Genomic DNA, 15,734 nt, shown 5'->3' on the forward strand with positions numbered 1-15,734 from the left:
GTGCTAAAAATGTGCAGGGGATCGTGCGCAGACGCGTGCCCTATTTAGAGAGATAAAGCGAGTGTTTCTTTATCGACGACCGGGAGCAGACGCGTGCACTATTTAGAGAGAAAAAGCGAGTGTTTCTTTATCGACGACCGGGAGCAGACGCGTGCACTATTAAGAGAGAAAAAGCGAGTGTTTCTTTATCGACGATCGGGAGCAGATTCGGTCGCGAATGTGACGAAGTTTATCAAAGTGCGCGTGTGCCATAGCCCATAGAACCGTATCCGAAATGATTAGCATTGCTATAAAGCATGACGATTAATTGAATTAAACTTATTTGTTGCAAGTAGTCTTTAATTCTTATCTCACAAATTGCGCAAGTTCTTGCTAATCGTATCTATATTGTCTGTGAAAAAGTTCGGTTTTTGCCGAATCTTTACGCACGATTCGGCCAAAACCGAATCTTTGTCAAAATCGCTGATTCGGCCGAATAAATTCGGCAAACCGAAACTTCGGTACATCACTAATAAAATAGATCATAGATGATGTCTAATTGTTTAAAAATAATAATGAAAAGCAGCATTTAAATTTAGCAAATTGCTGAACTAACCACACATTAAAACTAATAGATACCTATCTCAGAGAAACTTAATTTTCCAATTTTTTAGGAAGCTGTAAAAGCGGATGTATTTTGTTATGAAGCTTTTGATCGTTTGATCGGACATCATATGCTGCGTGCGGAAGAGGAGCAAGATCTTCTTGATTCTCTTCCAATGAGAAAACAATGTAAATCAGTGGAGGAACAAAATCTTCTACGATTTTTATACGACATCAAACTGAAAAAAGTAAAAAATAACTAAAAATATAAATTTTATCTAAATTGGTGTTTTTTTGTAAAGAATGTTAAAATTCCTGATTCAAAAATACATGTTGTTTTCATATTTTAAATTACATAAATAAATTCAAGCTTAAGCGTACCAATCATATTTAAATTAGTTTTATTGGATATGTAATAATGTAAGATTGAATTTAAGTGAAGTGCTGTGTTATCCATTAATACCCAGCCTTTTTTTAGTACAACAAGCCTGGACAACTTGAGGTTCCTGACAGTGTCGACAACTTGCATGAGAACCTTGATATTGCTACTAGTTTAGCTGAGAGACATTATTACAACTGCGAATTCAAAACAAGTTACAAGATTACAGAAAAGTAAGTCCTAAACTAGCTTTGAAAATTGTTGAAGTGCCTTTAAAAAAAGTAATTATATATCTGCCTGTAATTTTTTCTTTTTTTATTCCTTTTGGGTGAGGTCAAGGACCTGGTATTTAGGCCAGATTTGGCCCATTACCCCAACACCAGGAAAGCCCATTAGAGTCCTTCGGGGACCGATGCCGTGACACCCCGTTGCAGTCGGATGCGTATTTTTTTTCTCTATTTTTTATTCTTATGACCTTACGAGTTACCACGGCTGTAAAATCGTTATAAAAATAAACCATTTTTTGTGCCATATTTTTAACAAAATATACTAACTTTACTTATTTCTAACCTCCTTCATATTAAACATGCATTCCTATTCCAGCATATTAAAATGTGATCCATACCATGGTGCATGTCTTCCACTGCATGTTGCTCTGCTTGTTGAGTTGAAAAAAAGCAACAAGTTATTTTATCTCGCACATCAACTTGTATCAAGATATCCTGAGTTACCGGTATTTAGAAAATATTTTCTGCCATAGGCCAATTGTTAGGGGTGTGCTGTGTGACCTACTGACATGTCACTCGGACTATTGAAATAGGGCTGAAAAAATGGATGTAACTTACATTGTCCTTGCGTGACTGAAAACCAACAGTCGTTAAACACGGGTGTTCTGTTTCATAAACCTTGTGCCAGCTTATGAGTTACCATGTATCTTTCTTTGTGCGTTATTATTTTTTTTTTTTGTATAGCTGATAATTTGGACAACCCATTAGTGACCACTGGGTTGAAGTAATTGCCGCTAGGTGTCCTTCCTAAGGACACATAAATTGACATCATATGTTTTAGAACTCAAGTTTTATGTATAATACAACTTCAACCCTACTGTTGTGTCTATACAAATAAGCGGAGCTGAAGTAAACAATATTCAGTGCATTATTTTAGACTGTTGCATTGATTCCACATTAAACAAAGAGGATTTCTATATTTAAGGCCGATAATATAACTTATATTATACAAGTGTAACTGAATTTTGGAAATTTCAGATTTCGACAAAAAAATTAACTACGTTATGCTAATGCATATTACAGTGTATATTCGAATGCAGGTTTCCGATATTATGATTTAATTCCAGATATCATGGTATGCGGTTGGCTGTTACTACTTACTGCAGCCAAAGAAGCAAGAACTAGCACGTCGGTATTTGCTTAAAACAACGTTACTTGATAAGGTAGGGTATGATTTCAAGTAAGACTGAAGGTTAACATAGATGTTATTGCTTGAGAACTCTAACCTTGTGCTACAGTTTAAGAAGAATTAGGGTTTTCTTATCTGCAACAGTGCATTTCTTACAGTTCGAACAATATATAGTGTTATCTGTTTTTCGTATTTAAAATGTTGACAAATAATATTTATCATATTTCCTAATAGATGTATGGACCGGCATGGTTGGCTTACGGACATTCATTTGCATCGGAAAACGAACATGACCAAGCAATGGCTGCATATTTCACAGCTTCTCAACTCATGAAGGGGTATAACTTGTATATATACTTACTATGCTTCTGAAGTCTACTTTGTACTGGTACAAGATTTCTGTTGGCCAATTTGATCTGTAAAATGTACATACCCAGCGCCGTGGCAAAGTGGTTAGCACGCTAGCCTGTAACCCAGAGGTAATGGGTTCAAGCCTTGTTGCTGCTGCCACTGTGGGCGTATGAGTCCTTGGGCAAGACACTTAACGGCAATTGCTCCAACCCATAAATAAATCTCCCCTAAAAATAATCACCCGCGCACAAAGTAATATACATGGTAACTCGTAAGCTGGCACGAGTTGTATGAACACCCAGGTTATAACGACTATCGTTTTCAAGCCACGCGAGGATAAAGTTTAAAAGTTAGTTACATTCATTCGTCCAGCTACAAAAAATACAAGAGTATTCATTCATTCACAGCAGTGGATAAAGTAAACTTAAAAAAAATTAAAATTTAATTTGTACATTTAATCCAGGCATATTTTTCCAGATGTCACCTGCCATTCCTATACATTGGATTGGAATACAGTGTAACAAACAACACAAAACTTGCGGAAAAGTTTTTCTCCACTGCGCTGGAGATATGTCCCGATGATCCGCATGTATTGCATGAAATGGGGGTGGCTTCATGCACAAACAATGAGTAAGTAACATCCCTATATTTATAGTTACAAGTTTTAATGGTAATAAGTTTCACGCATCAGATAAGTGCTTAATCATTTGAATATTTTGAATTGAAACATGAATTCGGACCAATTTAGAACAGCATTTAGGATTGTAGTTTCCCCAGCTCATGTTTTCATTAATTATATTTTGTTTTTTTTTGTTCAAATTCTCACGATTTGATTTTCTGCAGTTACCAGAGTGCAGTGGAATATTTTAACAAAGCTTTGAATAAAATCCAAGAACTTGGAGATGAAGTCTCAATTGAAGAATGGAAACCATTGCTTAATAACCTTGGTCATGTACACAGGTGTGTGGGGGGCTGGATTGTTTATTGCATTTTTAACATATGTTTTTTTGTAATCTCTGATATAGTGTATTCCTAAGAGAAAGTCAAAACTCAAATGAAATCGTTTATTGAGTTTTTTACAAATTTTTTTTTTTTTTCTGGAGTTTTTGTAATATTTGATTGTTGCATATTGTAAAAAAAGATGAAAACTCTATTATAAACTCACACTTAACAACTGCATCTTGGTTTTTAAAGCAACTTTAGAGTTATAGGATTTATAAATCTATTCAACTTTCTGTGCCATATGTATTGTGTCTACCAATAACTCTAAAATATTGGTGTGCACAATATATTTAACAAAAAGGCGTTGTCCATTATGACATAGAAACATACGTATGCTCCAGAAAAAAACTTCATTAGACTATAGACATATAATATATGTGGCAGTAACAGCTAACAGGTTTTATATGAGGTTCATGTTATTATTTTATTCTTTGTAGGTGAGGTCGTTGTCAAGGATCTGGGATTTAGGCCGGATTTGGCCCATCACCCCAACACCCCGAAAGCCCATTTAGGTCTTTTATGCGACCGCAACACCGCATTGCAGTCAGACATACTTTTGCACATTTTTTTTCCTCGTGTGCTTATGAGTTACCACACTCTTCAACTTTGTGTATGATTTTTTCTTTAATATGGCTTATAATTTGGACAACCCATTAGTAAACGCTAGGTTGTGGCAATGTCCTGCGGGAGGACCAATGACACATACGCGGATAGGTATTAGTATCGCCATCGAGCATCGAACCAGGGACACTTTGGTCACGATACAGGCGCCAGCGAGGTTAATGCATGTAAAATACCTTATATTAAAATCACTACAAGTGGATATATACCGATTTTCAATAATTTTCAATTGCATTACATACATAGGCATTTAAAGAATTACCCCCAAGCACTGACTTACCACCGCCAAGCATTGGTTTTGTCCCCACATTCCGCTGATACTTACACCAACATCGGGTTTGTGTTAAGCTACATGGGGAACTATCTGGAGGCAATTGAATATCTGCATAAAGTGAGTGAAAATTGACTGTTTAAGTTGGTAGTTTTTAAACTATGTTTGTGTTACCAGTAGTTACATTTTGTGACACAACCCTTGTGTTCTATACTGCTATGTAAAAAGCTTGGTCTTGTTGCAAAGTCATTTGAAAATTTTTAGATATATTGAATTTAAATTGCAAATAGTGTCATGTTTTTTTCTTTCTATTTGCATAAAACAAATGTTATCATTTTTAAAGTGGGGTCCCTTTTAAAAGATATGGGAATACCTGTAACCCTGTAAGCCTATCAAAAGCTAAGAATTTTTTTTTTATGTTGTCTGCTTTATGAAATACTTTAATTTTCAGTCACTGGGTCTTCGAAGAGACGATGCATTCACAGCAAGCTTACTGGATACTGTGATTGAACAATTCTCAGATTCCGATATCCCAGTGTATGGTGAAGTGGTTGAACCACCTGAACTTCCTCCAACTTGTACGAGAGAATTTGCGTATAAACCTGAAGGTAAAATAACCTGGGACAGTATTTTAGTTATTTTTCAGTTACTGTTTTTTACTACGTACGCCTGTTATTTTTAAAAGATTTGTGAACAGTGTTTCTTTTTTATTTTTTTTTATTATTTACAGTAAATTATTGGAACTACTTGGCTATTTACAATAAAATTTTCAAAATTACCATCTTAGCTTAGTAAAATACGAATTGTTTTCAGATTCTCTGATAGATTGTCAGTCTGAAAAACCACGGAAACCACTTCAACCAGCTTTTTCTGATGCTTCTGGTGACAGCACCACTGCCACACCATCACCAAACAATCCTTTGACATTTAACTATAAACTGGAAGTCACAGACAACTACACCACACCAGAAGAAGCAAAGTGTCTTGACACTCCCATGTCTGGTATTACGGCACTCAACTACACAAGTCATGACGAGAGCTGTAGTAAAGATACTGACCTTGGTACTTCAATGACTGGTATGTCGTACCCTCACACTCGTAGTAAGGGAACTGTTGACCATGACGATTCTACATGGTGGGCCAGAAAAAGGGGTGAAGCACATAGTGGGTCAACCGGCACGTTGAGCACGTCCACTGTGCACGGACAGGATGGTAGCTTATTAGATCAATCTGCTTTCACATCCCCTGGCACAGAACAAGGGGGGAATCAAGTTTTTTCAACAGACGATGATATGGATTTGGATGATTCAACAGACCAATAAATACTTTTTTCCAATTTTTCTCACATTCAAATTTACAGAAAATGAACCTATTAAAATGCTTTCATTACTTTTTAAAGTTCTCTGTATTGCAAATTGCGCCATATTTCTTTTGTAATGAGTTGTGCTGTTAAATAGTGCATTAGTACTCTTGTTAACAGAGACTTTGTATTGTTTAGGTTAATTTTTAGGAATAATTTGTCACTGATGGCCCTGCAATATGGCATCGTGTGTTACTGTACAATTAGGCCAATGTGGGACTCAAATAGGGCATGAGCTGCTTGATATTCTATATGAAGATGCATGTCAAACTTCAACTACTCTGACAACAAAAACCAATAACGAATATAAAGACACCTCACTCAAGACATTTTTTCATGAAACCGGCAGCGGATATGAGGCCAGGTCCGTCTTGGTGGACATGGAGCCTAAAGCTGTAAACTGTGCATTGAGTGGAACGTCTGGTAAGGGTTGGAGTTATGCAAAGGGGCAACAGTTCTGCCAGAAGAGTGGTTCAGGTAACAACTGGGCATATGGGTTTAAGGTTCATGCCCCGCGCTGTAAAGATGGGATTTTAGATTGCATTCGAAGAGAGGTAGAAAAGTGTGATTACTTTTCTGGATTCCTTATCTTAATGAGCCTTGCAGGTGGTACAGGCTCTGGAGTTGGCTCCTACATTACTGGTTTACTCCGTAAAGAATATCCACGCGCGACTTTAATAAATCCTGTGGTTTGCCCGTACACTGCTGGAGAAGTAGCTGTACAAAACTATAATGCGATCCTCTCACTTTCCAATATGTGTGCGACAACAGACGCCAACATTCTCTTGCATAACAACCACCTACATGAGGTGTGCCAGAAACTTCTGGGATTAAAACATGTCACATTCACTGACATGAATTCTGTAGCAGCTTCCCAGCTTGCATCTCTTCTCCAACCTATCTCCGCTTCCACCAGTTCAATGGATCTGTTCGCGCAGCAGCAAAGAGATGTTTTGAGTGAAATTGTGCTGCAGTTGGCTTGTAATGGCCAGTATAAGTTGCTGGATATAAAGTCTGTGCCTCACATACCAGTTGGCAGCGTAGCATACAGTACTTTTGAATGGGAGGCATTAGTAAAGAGGATATACCAAATGCACATCACTGACTATTATATGGACGAAGGCTTAAATTGGAAAGCGAGACTTCCTGCAACAGGACTTGAGGAAAAATGCGCAAAGTATCCGTCCAAGTATTTATCCACACTGCTTATCATGCGCGGCCTCGAGGCGAGCTCTTTTGACCCGAATTTAAGCAGAAAATTTACTGACTCCAGACTCTATGCAAATTGGATGCCAGAGTATTATCGCTGCGCCGTTTGGAAAACTGACAAACCTTTTCAAAAATATGAGAAAAGTTTAACCATAGTAAGCAATGGTACACCTTGCATCAAGCCACTTAACATGACTGTTGAAAAAGCATGGGGCATGTTTGGTGCTCGTGCGTATTTACACCAATATACCAAGTATGGACTTGAGGAAACCGATTTTATAAACGCATTTGTAGCTGTGGAAAATTTAATTTCTGTTTACAAAAAGTTATAACACTAATTTTTTATACATAATATATATATGATAAGAATAGTACTGATAATCTGGTATTTTGTTTTAGTAAACCTGTATTTCCATAGCTCTTAAGAATATAATTTATGGTACAAATTATATAAAAATTTGTTTAAATTTAATTGCTGTATCTCTCTATGAACATTGTCAATTCATTATAGTTTAGTTTTTTCTGTATATATATATTCACTTTTTTATTCTTACAGGTTCATATGTAGGGAATGGCGTTTGGTGGTAGGGTATCTTCACTGTTAAATACATCACTGTATTCTGTTGTCAAAAACTTTTCTATGTTTGAAAGAGATCTTGATGAAATACCTGTCAACATAAAAAGAAAACTGACATCTATTCTAGCACAGCAGGGCTTGTTGTCCGATGATAACATTAGATCATGTTTGTATGCCAACATGGGAGAGTTAAATTTAAATAGATGTCACATTTCTGACAAGGGACTTTTGGAAATCTCTAAGAGTTGCCCGAATTTGCTGAAAATTGACTTGAATGCTTTGAAAGGTTCACAAACTGAAATCACTTCAGTTGGGGTCCAAAATTTGTCAAAAGGTTGCAGAAAACTTAGGGTAGTTTACCTACGACGGTGTGTGCACGTTAATGATAGTGCTGTTATTGCTCTTGCAGAAAACTGCAAAGCTTTAAAACAAGTAAATCTTGCTGGTTGTTCTGAGATAACAGATTTAAGTGTAAAAGCATTGTGGGTGCATTGTCATTTTCTTGCACACTTAAATATTTCCAATACTCCAATCACTGATGATGGAATAAGTGGCCTTGCTACCAGTCCTTGCCGAAATACTCTTATGGAGCTGCATATAAACCATTGTGTTAAGTTGACCAATGCTGCCTTAGAATGCATTGCAAACTCATGCTCAAATTTGCAGATCCTGGTTTGCCATGGCTGTCCAAACGTCACTGATGTTGCAGAGAGAGCAACAGAAATTCAGGAAAAGAAGGGACAATCTTTAAGACACTTGACATGGACCGTTTAGTTGTACTAGTAGTTTATTTTTGTAGCAAGAGTTGTATTTTTGTAAAAGCATTACTACATATATAAATTAAACAAAGTTTTCATATATAATAATTTGTATTTATTGCACATAGTTATTTTTTGCTGCGGGACAGCAAAAGAATGTGAATATCCATCACATTAGTTCCCGTCATTCCACATGTTACCAGCTCTTTGTAATGGTGCTTAAAGAAGTTGTACGAATCATGTCGTATCAAATGCTCTTTTGCTATTACAATATCAATGTCACTGTAATCTAAAGTAGAGAAAACTGCTCCAGCAGCGTCAGTGGGACCATCTTGTCCATCAGTGCCCGCAGATAAAAAGCACACATTAACTCCAGACATGTGTTGAAAAAGGTCTTGGAGTTCCACAAGAGCAGAGAGTGTCATTTCTTGGTTCCTACCCCCTTTACCATGTTGCTTGCTCAAATTTACTGTGCTTTCTCCAGCACCAATTATACACACAGGGTTATCAAAGGACACAACATCCTTTACATCTTCAATGAACTTTTGAATTGATTCTTCTGGGAGAATAGTTTTTAAAAGCTCTTTAATTTCATGCTCGGTATTCAGCCTATTTTCAGGTTCTAGCACCAGTTTAGTTATAGCAGAAGCCATTTTCATGAAGCTTGTTCCAATATCTTTTGCTTCACCCTGCACTGCAGAACTCAAGACAAGAGTAGTGCAACCAAATTCTTGCGCCTTTGCACATGCTGCTTCTACTGCAATTATATTATTTCCAACCAAAATATTATCAATGTTGGGCGTTCCTAACACTTTCTCTGGAGTAGTGCGAAGACCATCGTTTAAAACTAACTGCACAGATTGTGGGAGCATATTACTCAAACCATACTTTTCAACCACAGCCATTGCATCTGTGCATGTGTTGCTTGTAGGAACTGTGGGTCCACTTGCAATCAGATGTAATGGATCACCAATGATGTCTGATAATATCAAGCTCCACATCTGAAAAATATTGTATTTCACAGTTGAAAATTTTGTGCATAACAGCAATCAGCAAATATTGCTTATCATATCTTCAGGCTAGTTCATCTAGATATACTTACAAGCTATATCACGATACAAAATACCTACTGTAAGGAGTATTGCGGCAGTTTTTACATGATTCAATAGATTTGCAGGACAATGAAACTTTTTTTGTCTATATTTATCTATTCGATACAGTCACAAAAATCAGAATAATAAAAACAAAGGACAGAATAAAATCAGCAGTAATGCAAAATTACCGTTGCTGGTGTTGACATCTGAGCCAACTTGCCACCTTTAACTTGAGATATTTGTTGACGAACTATGTTCATATCTTGAATAGTGGCTCCCTTCTCTGTGAGTAGCTTCACCACATTACACATATCACTGATGGTTATTGGATGTATTGGGGAATTGAGAAGTGCTGATCCACCTAATGCAAATTACATTAATTTATTTTGCTGTTTGAAAAATATTGGTTTATGACTATGTTGACTTTGTTGTTAAATCATATGTAGCAACTACAAAACAAGTTTAGGTCTACATTTGTCAAATGAGAAAAACAAAATACAGAAGTATGTTTAAAAAGTGTATGTACAACTTACCGCCTGTTACAAGTGACAATATTAAATCACTTTCTTTGGCTTCTTTGCATAATTTAATTATTTTTTGAGTAGAAGCAAAGGAAGCCTGATCTGGAGTATTATACCTTGCTCCTTCCAGTACTTCTATTTTCCCATCATTCAGTGGAAGTAAGTGGCTGAGGCAATAGGATTTTAACATGAATGTGGCATGGATCAACTAGTATTTTTAGGTTAGTTTAGACTTAACGATCAAAATTAGCTTCATAAATTTTGTTTGTATATATAAGGTATAATGAAATCAGAATAATATATTCGATGACTTCAATTTAAACCAACCTTTTGTTGTTAGCCTTTAAATCATGTATTATACCATGTGGAACGCTCAGTACCCCACCCACAATATGGTCTCCTACAAGATCCTGAACAGCTCTGCACATGCCGCATACTGCTTTCCCAAATCCAACCACGAATACATTAAGGTTTAAATTGAACGACTGGTTTCCTGTACATAACTCATTAAATATACATGAATGGCTGGTTTTAATGCAGTGGGCTATCTACCTTGAATTAATTGGTTTCCGCATCTCTGTATTGTCTTTTTAACAAGATGGTCTGGCATTACAGCACTTACAGAATGGTTGAAAATTTCTTTCGCAATTTTTTTTCCATAGGCAGGTCCGGCCATTTTAGTGGTAACAAGGTATGTTTTAACGTTATTTAATTTTATTTCACAAAACTAAGAGAAAAAATAACAATTACAATTAGGGAACAGTGATGAACTATTGCTCTATAGTCTATATAAACAGGCTATGGTCATATTTTAATAATTAATTAAATTTCTTCAAAAACGTAAAAAATGAAGATTTATTCTACACTAAGCACAAATGAACAAGGCATAAATATATGTAGATTTCCAAGTGGTCATTACATTCAGAAATTGGGGAAACGGTATGAAGATATCGATATGTGTAATTGTATAACATAGTCAAAAATACATTAGGTTAGGTAATTAAATTGAACTATTCGCCATACAGAAGTAAAGTTCACCAGCAAACTAGGTAGCCAGCATTACGAAGTTAACACAGGCTGCGTGTTTCCACTTTTTTCACCAACTTTTTTGGTCTCACAACCAGGAGTGGATTGTGTACTACTGTTGATGCTAAGACTTTCCAGCTCTGACAGCAAATCTGACGATGCAGGAGTTGAAATGTCTTCTGAAAGAAGATCATTGAGCTCTTGCTCCAACTCATCATTGGAGAATTCTGATTCGGAAACAGGAGTAGCCATGATGGAGGAGATGTCATCCTGCTCTGCGATCATGTCCCCAAGATCATTCATTGTGTCCTCCACAGCATCAATGTTTAGTCCTCCTTCATCTTTTAGTTTCTTATACATCTCAATCCCAGCTTTGTATGTTTCAACCACTAGCATATCTGTCTTGCACTGATGTATGCGCTCCAAAAGCTGCTGAACATTGCTTAGTGAGGCATCCTTCTTGTCAAGAACTACAGTTAACCTTCGCTTTTTTCTCAAATAATTTTTAGCAAGCACTCTGTGCTTATTCCGAATACTCTCTCTGCACAAATTGACGAGTTTTGTTTGCTCCGTGTACAGAAAAGTGATTTCTTTCTCCAGAACCTTTTCAGACTCTTCTAATTCCAGAATTCCAAGGTCTACTTCACCTACAGGTTGTGCAGTTGTTTCTGATGGTGCTGCGAACTTGATATACCTTTTTACTTGTTTACTTGGTGAACTGGTACCTGCAGCTGCTGTGGGCTCTGGCATATACACTGAAGCAGATTTCTTGTTCTCTAAAGTTAAAATAACTAAGTCCAAGCAGTCTGTCCCATTCACAATATCAGATGTCAATGCTTGTAGTTGCTTGTATGAATAAATATATGTCTTGTTGGGGTGATCCTCTTTCTGTTTTTCTTCATGGACTCTCTCCAGCACCAAATGGCACATTTTATGCAGCGATTTCATGCAAATATACTGCTGGCTGCCAAAATCCCCTTTCCCCTTCAAAGGACTAAATACTTTCCCAGTTATCCAAGTTGTTGGTTTTCGTACCAGCACATTAAGGCCCCAGCCCAACCATGTTGAATTTCTACTCAGATCCTGTGCATATTCTGATGCTGAGACAAATTCCTTTGACTGCTTTAAGTCTTCCCACACAACATGTAGGCCCATAGGTTTCCTGTCATCCCTTGCCACCCATACACTCACAGTATCTAAAGTAACCTTCATTCTATTGTTCTGCACACATAAATCCATGATCAGGGTCCTCCAAAAGTCAAGTTTTGACTTCCAGTGAGCGGGATTATGGGAAGGATCGGGAGGAAATGCAGAGAAGAGAAAGTTCATTCTCTGTTCATCATTCCAACAGTCTGTGAGATCACTTGGCTTTTTTAATTCCATCTTCAAAGTCTCTTCTTTTCTCTATAAATAAAACAATATACATTAGGAGCATGTTGTACAGTGGTAACATGTTGTACCGTCTATACATACAGTGATATGCCAATACTATGTTTTTTATGCTAATACTATGTCTTTCATGTTAATAGTAATACTATGTTTTTTATGCTAATACCATGTCTTTTTTCATTGAAAATTGGCACCACCAATCCATGCTGAAAAATCAAACAAAAAGTGGGGCAAACCAAACTCAAACCATATAATGCCCACAGGTAAAGCATGTGTTTTTATTGGAGAGTCAGGTTTTACTTTTCACTGACTAATCTACCAACCTGTTGTGTTCACCACGTCCAGCAGTTGGAGATGAAGGGTTGGAAACTAAACAAGAAAATGTTTGCTTTAAAATCTATTGACACAGAAAATGATAACAGTAACAGAAAATAAAACTTACTGTTGTTTTCTTTTGAAAAGTGTTCAGTAATTGATCTGCTGTATATTTTCCAAGCTACACAAATAAGAAACACCAAGCAGTTACAGATCACACACTCAACAAGAAGAACTTGAACTTGCCAATCCCCGGATTTATTTGCCTCTACAAGCTGTAAACAATGTGTCATTAGGTGCATGGATTTTCTGGTCAGTTTAAATGCATAAATTACAGCCCATATATATGACAAAATTGTCTTTATTTTAAAAACCACAATATTAATTGTTTGTATTGAATTTTGATTACCGGTACTGCCAACAATTTATGTTATAGGCTAATAAAGCTATATTATGCTCGATAACTATTCAAATAATGATATAAAATAATAAGACAACTGCAACAGAACCTCTGAATATATCCCGTTCGTATAATTTGAAATAAGAGTAAACAAATTTCCTGCTTTGATCTCTTCAATTATATCTACCATATTTAGCCTAACCTTCTGCACGCAAAAACATGTCAAAAAGGAAACATGTAAAAAGGTAAATAAAAAAATACGAAACTTCATGGCGCATTCAGAATGACCATAAACTATTTACCAAAACTGTTTTATTTACCCTCTTTTGCAAAATGGAAACGAGAAAAACACATCTCATATTGAAGTCACTGAACTGTGACCGTTATTACATCACAAGCTGGGGATTCCCCTTAACAGAAATCTAAAACTTTATAGGCACATGTTCTGCGTTTGTTCTTCGTCTTCAATTGTTAAAAGATGGAGAAAGAAGAGCCATCTTTTAGCGAGGTGATGAATTTTTATAATGATAAACTCGATGAGCTGTTGGGGGATCCACTGCTTAATGATTTACCACAGGAAGTTACACTGGAAGAAGTAAGTTTTCCTAATAATGAATGCGCTGACAAACATTTACCAGAGTTTTAACACTTGACATATGTTTTATATAAAAGCATGAATTCTGCTGCATTGGCTACTATACGTAAGCGTATTTTTTAAACTAGAGGACTGCCAACATTCGTTTACTGCACCAATTTCAACATGTTTAATAAATACATTTAAACATAATACATGCACTTTTATTTTTAAGTGTTATTCTTAGGTGAATGCAAAAATTGCTTTGGAATTCGGACAAGCGATGACTATCAGAATAAGAAGAGCTGATGGCTTTACATATCCAGTCATTGTCAAGCAAGATGCTACTATTGGTGAATTGAAAAAAGCTATTACACGACATGTACAGCTGAAGCAGCAGAGGGAAGGTGGGAATCAATGCATTTCATGGAGAAGGGTGTGGAAGTCATACTGGCTTTACTACGATGGACAAAAATTAAAAGAAGATTCTCATAAATTAAAAGACTATGGATTGCGCAATCATGATGAAGTCACATTTATAAAACGTTTAAAAGAAAAATAATAAATCTGTATTTTGTTCACTGTTCTGTTTCTTTACCTTTTTACATGATGTTTTTGTACTGCAATATATTATACTTTCCTGTTGAATAACATAGAATATTAATTGGAAAAATTATGCTTTAGATTATAAACTGCTTCGAAGCTGCATTTAAATATGTGTTGCATAAATATTTGTTGTAAGTCTCTCATGTTACCCAACACAGAAACAATAATACAAATTTAACCAAGTCAGCAATTCAAGATTTAACCTGTGTATTAGTAAATGCCTTGTTTTTCCTTCATCCAGCTGCTTTACATTAAAATGAACGTTTATGTCAGAAGCAGGAAATATTATTAAGGTATTACTCTTATTGGTTCTGTTTAATTGGACTTAATGAACATTGTTTACTTACACTGCTGGTTGTCGCACTGCATATTGATACAGCTTATTCACTCCAAATACAGCCACTCTGAAAAATGTGCTTGTTAATCATTATTCAAATATATGTATGAGGAAATCATGTTCATAGGCAATCAAACTGCTAGCATATAACACCAGCGTAAGTGTTAAAGATAAATATAAGCTAGTTGTTCGTAACTCCAGTAGAAAAATTTTGCTTAAATTATTACAAATGATTTTTTTCTTAAACTTGTTTCTTTTATTTATGAAAGCTTTTGTTTAGATTATCTTTTGAAATACCATATTTTAAAACAACAACCTAATTTAAATTTCCTTGGGCTTTGATACAGATGAGTTATACCTTTAACAACTGTGTGGTCAACTTTTCAGCCAAGGGCCCTGAAAATGTACCTCTTCCTGGTTCTAGTAAAAAGGATGCAAAAAGAGGGCCAAAACGGACAAATTTCAAGTAAGAAATTTCATTTGTATTGAGCAATTATATAAAATAAATACCAATAAGGGCCCATTATTTAAAAAAATAAACTGTTTAAATATTTTTAGACGGGGAAGACCTACAGAAACATCAAAGTTAGTATTCTTGGTTTTCTTTTACCTGTTCCTATAATGGCTGGTGTAATGTTATAGGTTGCTAAAAAAAAGAGGTCTCAAAGGTTGGTTAAAAACAAAAGTAAAAGAAGAGGTTCAAAACAAAGAGACAGAAGATGAAGTGGAGCGGATGCATATGATAAAAAAGGAAGAGGAGATGATTAAGATAAAACAGAAGATACCAGAAGAGGAAGAAGAAGAATTTACCGTTCTATCTGTAGATGGAATTGAATACCCAAACTGTCAAAAATCAAAATAAAATTAATTCATATCTTTTGGATCTGTTATGTATTGTAGTATTTTTCAAATATATTATCTGTATTCTTGTTTAGAGTCGCAAAAT

At 35.8% G+C, this 15,734-nt stretch overlaps 6 protein-coding genes across 7 annotated transcripts in view; 4 read left to right on the forward strand and 2 right to left on the reverse strand.

The window, feature by feature from the left end:
* LOC104265889 (cell division cycle protein 16 homolog) overlaps positions 1 to 6,120 on the forward strand; it is an 8,706-nt gene extending 2,586 nt beyond the window's left edge. The window contains exons 6-15 of the mRNA XM_009860949.3: positions 654 to 830; positions 1,061 to 1,194; positions 1,565 to 1,694; positions 2,316 to 2,411; positions 2,612 to 2,715; positions 3,206 to 3,358; positions 3,572 to 3,688; positions 4,598 to 4,742; positions 5,074 to 5,230; positions 5,436 to 6,120. Coding sequence (XP_009859251.1) covers positions 654 to 830; positions 1,061 to 1,194; positions 1,565 to 1,694; positions 2,316 to 2,411; positions 2,612 to 2,715; positions 3,206 to 3,358; positions 3,572 to 3,688; positions 4,598 to 4,742; positions 5,074 to 5,230; positions 5,436 to 5,944 — 1,722 coding nt within the window. The 3' untranslated portion in view covers positions 5,945 to 6,120. The remainder of the gene's footprint in view (positions 1 to 653; positions 831 to 1,060; positions 1,195 to 1,564; positions 1,695 to 2,315; positions 2,412 to 2,611; positions 2,716 to 3,205; positions 3,359 to 3,571; positions 3,689 to 4,597; positions 4,743 to 5,073; positions 5,231 to 5,435) is intronic.
* Positions 6,121 to 7,745, forward strand: uni3 (delta-tubulin). The gene is given in 1 exon segment (NM_001032471.1): positions 6,121 to 7,745. A coding segment is annotated over 1 exon segment (1,362 nt). The 5' UTR covers positions 6,121 to 6,161; the 3' UTR covers positions 7,524 to 7,745.
* An 881-nt stretch (positions 7,746 to 8,626) lies between these two features.
* On the reverse strand, positions 8,627 to 10,861 carry LOC100183164 (glycerate kinase-like). The gene is made up of 5 exons (XM_002131329.5): positions 10,694 to 10,861; positions 10,469 to 10,634; positions 10,154 to 10,308; positions 9,809 to 9,981; positions 8,627 to 9,527 (listed from the first exon to the last, which is right to left on the reverse strand). The coding sequence occupies exons 1-5, from the start codon at positions 10,815 to 10,817 to the stop codon at positions 8,655 to 8,657; spliced, it is 1,491 nt and encodes a 496-aa protein (XP_002131365.1). The 5' UTR covers positions 10,818 to 10,861; the 3' UTR covers positions 8,627 to 8,654.
* Positions 10,862 to 10,868: 7 nt separating this feature from the next.
* LOC100185525 (charged multivesicular body protein 7-like) lies at positions 10,869 to 13,537 on the reverse strand. 2 transcript variants are annotated; one of them, XM_004226270.3, is made up of 4 exons: positions 13,381 to 13,537; positions 12,999 to 13,146; positions 12,880 to 12,925; positions 10,869 to 12,571 (listed from the first exon to the last, which is right to left on the reverse strand). In XM_004226270.3, the coding sequence occupies exon 4, from the start codon at positions 12,548 to 12,550 to the stop codon at positions 11,201 to 11,203; it is 1,350 nt and encodes a 449-aa protein (XP_004226318.1). In that variant the 5' UTR covers positions 12,551 to 12,571; positions 12,880 to 12,925; positions 12,999 to 13,146; positions 13,381 to 13,537; the 3' UTR covers positions 10,869 to 11,200. The 2 variants fall into 2 exon arrangements, with proteins under 2 accessions (XP_004226318.1, XP_018668413.1); XM_018812868.2 differs by lacking the exon at positions 12,880 to 12,925.
* A 108-nt stretch (positions 13,538 to 13,645) lies between these two features.
* On the forward strand, positions 13,646 to 14,857 carry LOC113474017 (U11/U12 small nuclear ribonucleoprotein 25 kDa protein-like). Its single transcript, XM_002131266.5, has 2 exons — positions 13,646 to 13,866; positions 14,093 to 14,857. The coding sequence occupies exons 1-2, from the start codon at positions 13,750 to 13,752 to the stop codon at positions 14,405 to 14,407; spliced, it is 432 nt and encodes a 143-aa protein (XP_002131302.1). The 5' UTR covers positions 13,646 to 13,749; the 3' UTR covers positions 14,408 to 14,857.
* Positions 14,852 to 15,695, forward strand: LOC100183915. Its single transcript, XM_009860952.3, has 4 exons — positions 14,852 to 14,945; positions 15,136 to 15,254; positions 15,347 to 15,373; positions 15,431 to 15,695. Exons 2-4 carry the CDS (start codon positions 15,136 to 15,138, stop codon positions 15,648 to 15,650), a joined length of 366 nt encoding a protein of 121 aa, XP_009859254.1. The 5' UTR covers positions 14,852 to 14,945; the 3' UTR covers positions 15,651 to 15,695.
* The last annotated feature ends 39 nt before the right edge of the window (positions 15,696 to 15,734 follow it).

The sequence above is a fragment of the Ciona intestinalis genome, chromosome 8 (assembly GCF_000224145.3).
Source record: "Ciona intestinalis chromosome 8, KH, whole genome shotgun sequence".
In the NCBI taxonomy this organism is placed as follows: Eukaryota; Metazoa; Chordata; class Ascidiacea; order Phlebobranchia; family Cionidae; genus Ciona; species Ciona intestinalis.

Excerpts from the sequence above, each read along its gene's own strand:
- LOC100185525 (XM_018812868.2), bottom strand. The coding sequence starts at position 12,550 with ATGGAATTAAAAAAGCCAAGTGATCTCACAGACTGTTGGAATGATGAA.
- LOC113474017 (XM_002131266.5), top strand. The coding sequence starts at position 13,750 with ATGGAGAAAGAAGAGCCATCTTTTAGCGAGGTGATGAATTTTTATAAT. Across the intron at positions 13,867-14,092 it reads AGGAAGTTACACTGGAAGAA|GTGAATGCAAAAATTGCTTT; the intron begins GTAAGTTTTCCT and ends TGTTATTCTTAG.
- LOC100183915 (XM_009860952.3), top strand. The coding sequence starts at position 15,136 with ATGAGTTATACCTTTAACAACTGTGTGGTCAACTTTTCAGCCAAGGGC. Across the intron at positions 15,255-15,346 it reads CCAAAACGGACAAATTTCAA|ACGGGGAAGACCTACAGAAA; the intron begins GTAAGAAATTTC and ends AAATATTTTTAG. Across the intron at positions 15,374-15,430 it reads AGACCTACAGAAACATCAAA|GTTGCTAAAAAAAAGAGGTC; the intron begins GTTAGTATTCTT and ends GTAATGTTATAG.
- LOC100183164 (XM_002131329.5), bottom strand. The coding sequence starts at position 10,817 with ATGGCCGGACCTGCCTATGGAAAAAAAATTGCGAAAGAAATTTTCAAC. Across the intron at positions 10,635-10,693 it reads CGGAAACCAATTAATTCAAG|GAAACCAGTCGTTCAATTTA; the intron begins GTAGATAGCCCA and ends AGTTATGTACAG. Across the intron at positions 10,309-10,468 it reads TTAAAGGCTAACAACAAAAG|CCACTTACTTCCACTGAATG; the intron begins GTTGGTTTAAAT and ends CTATTGCCTCAG.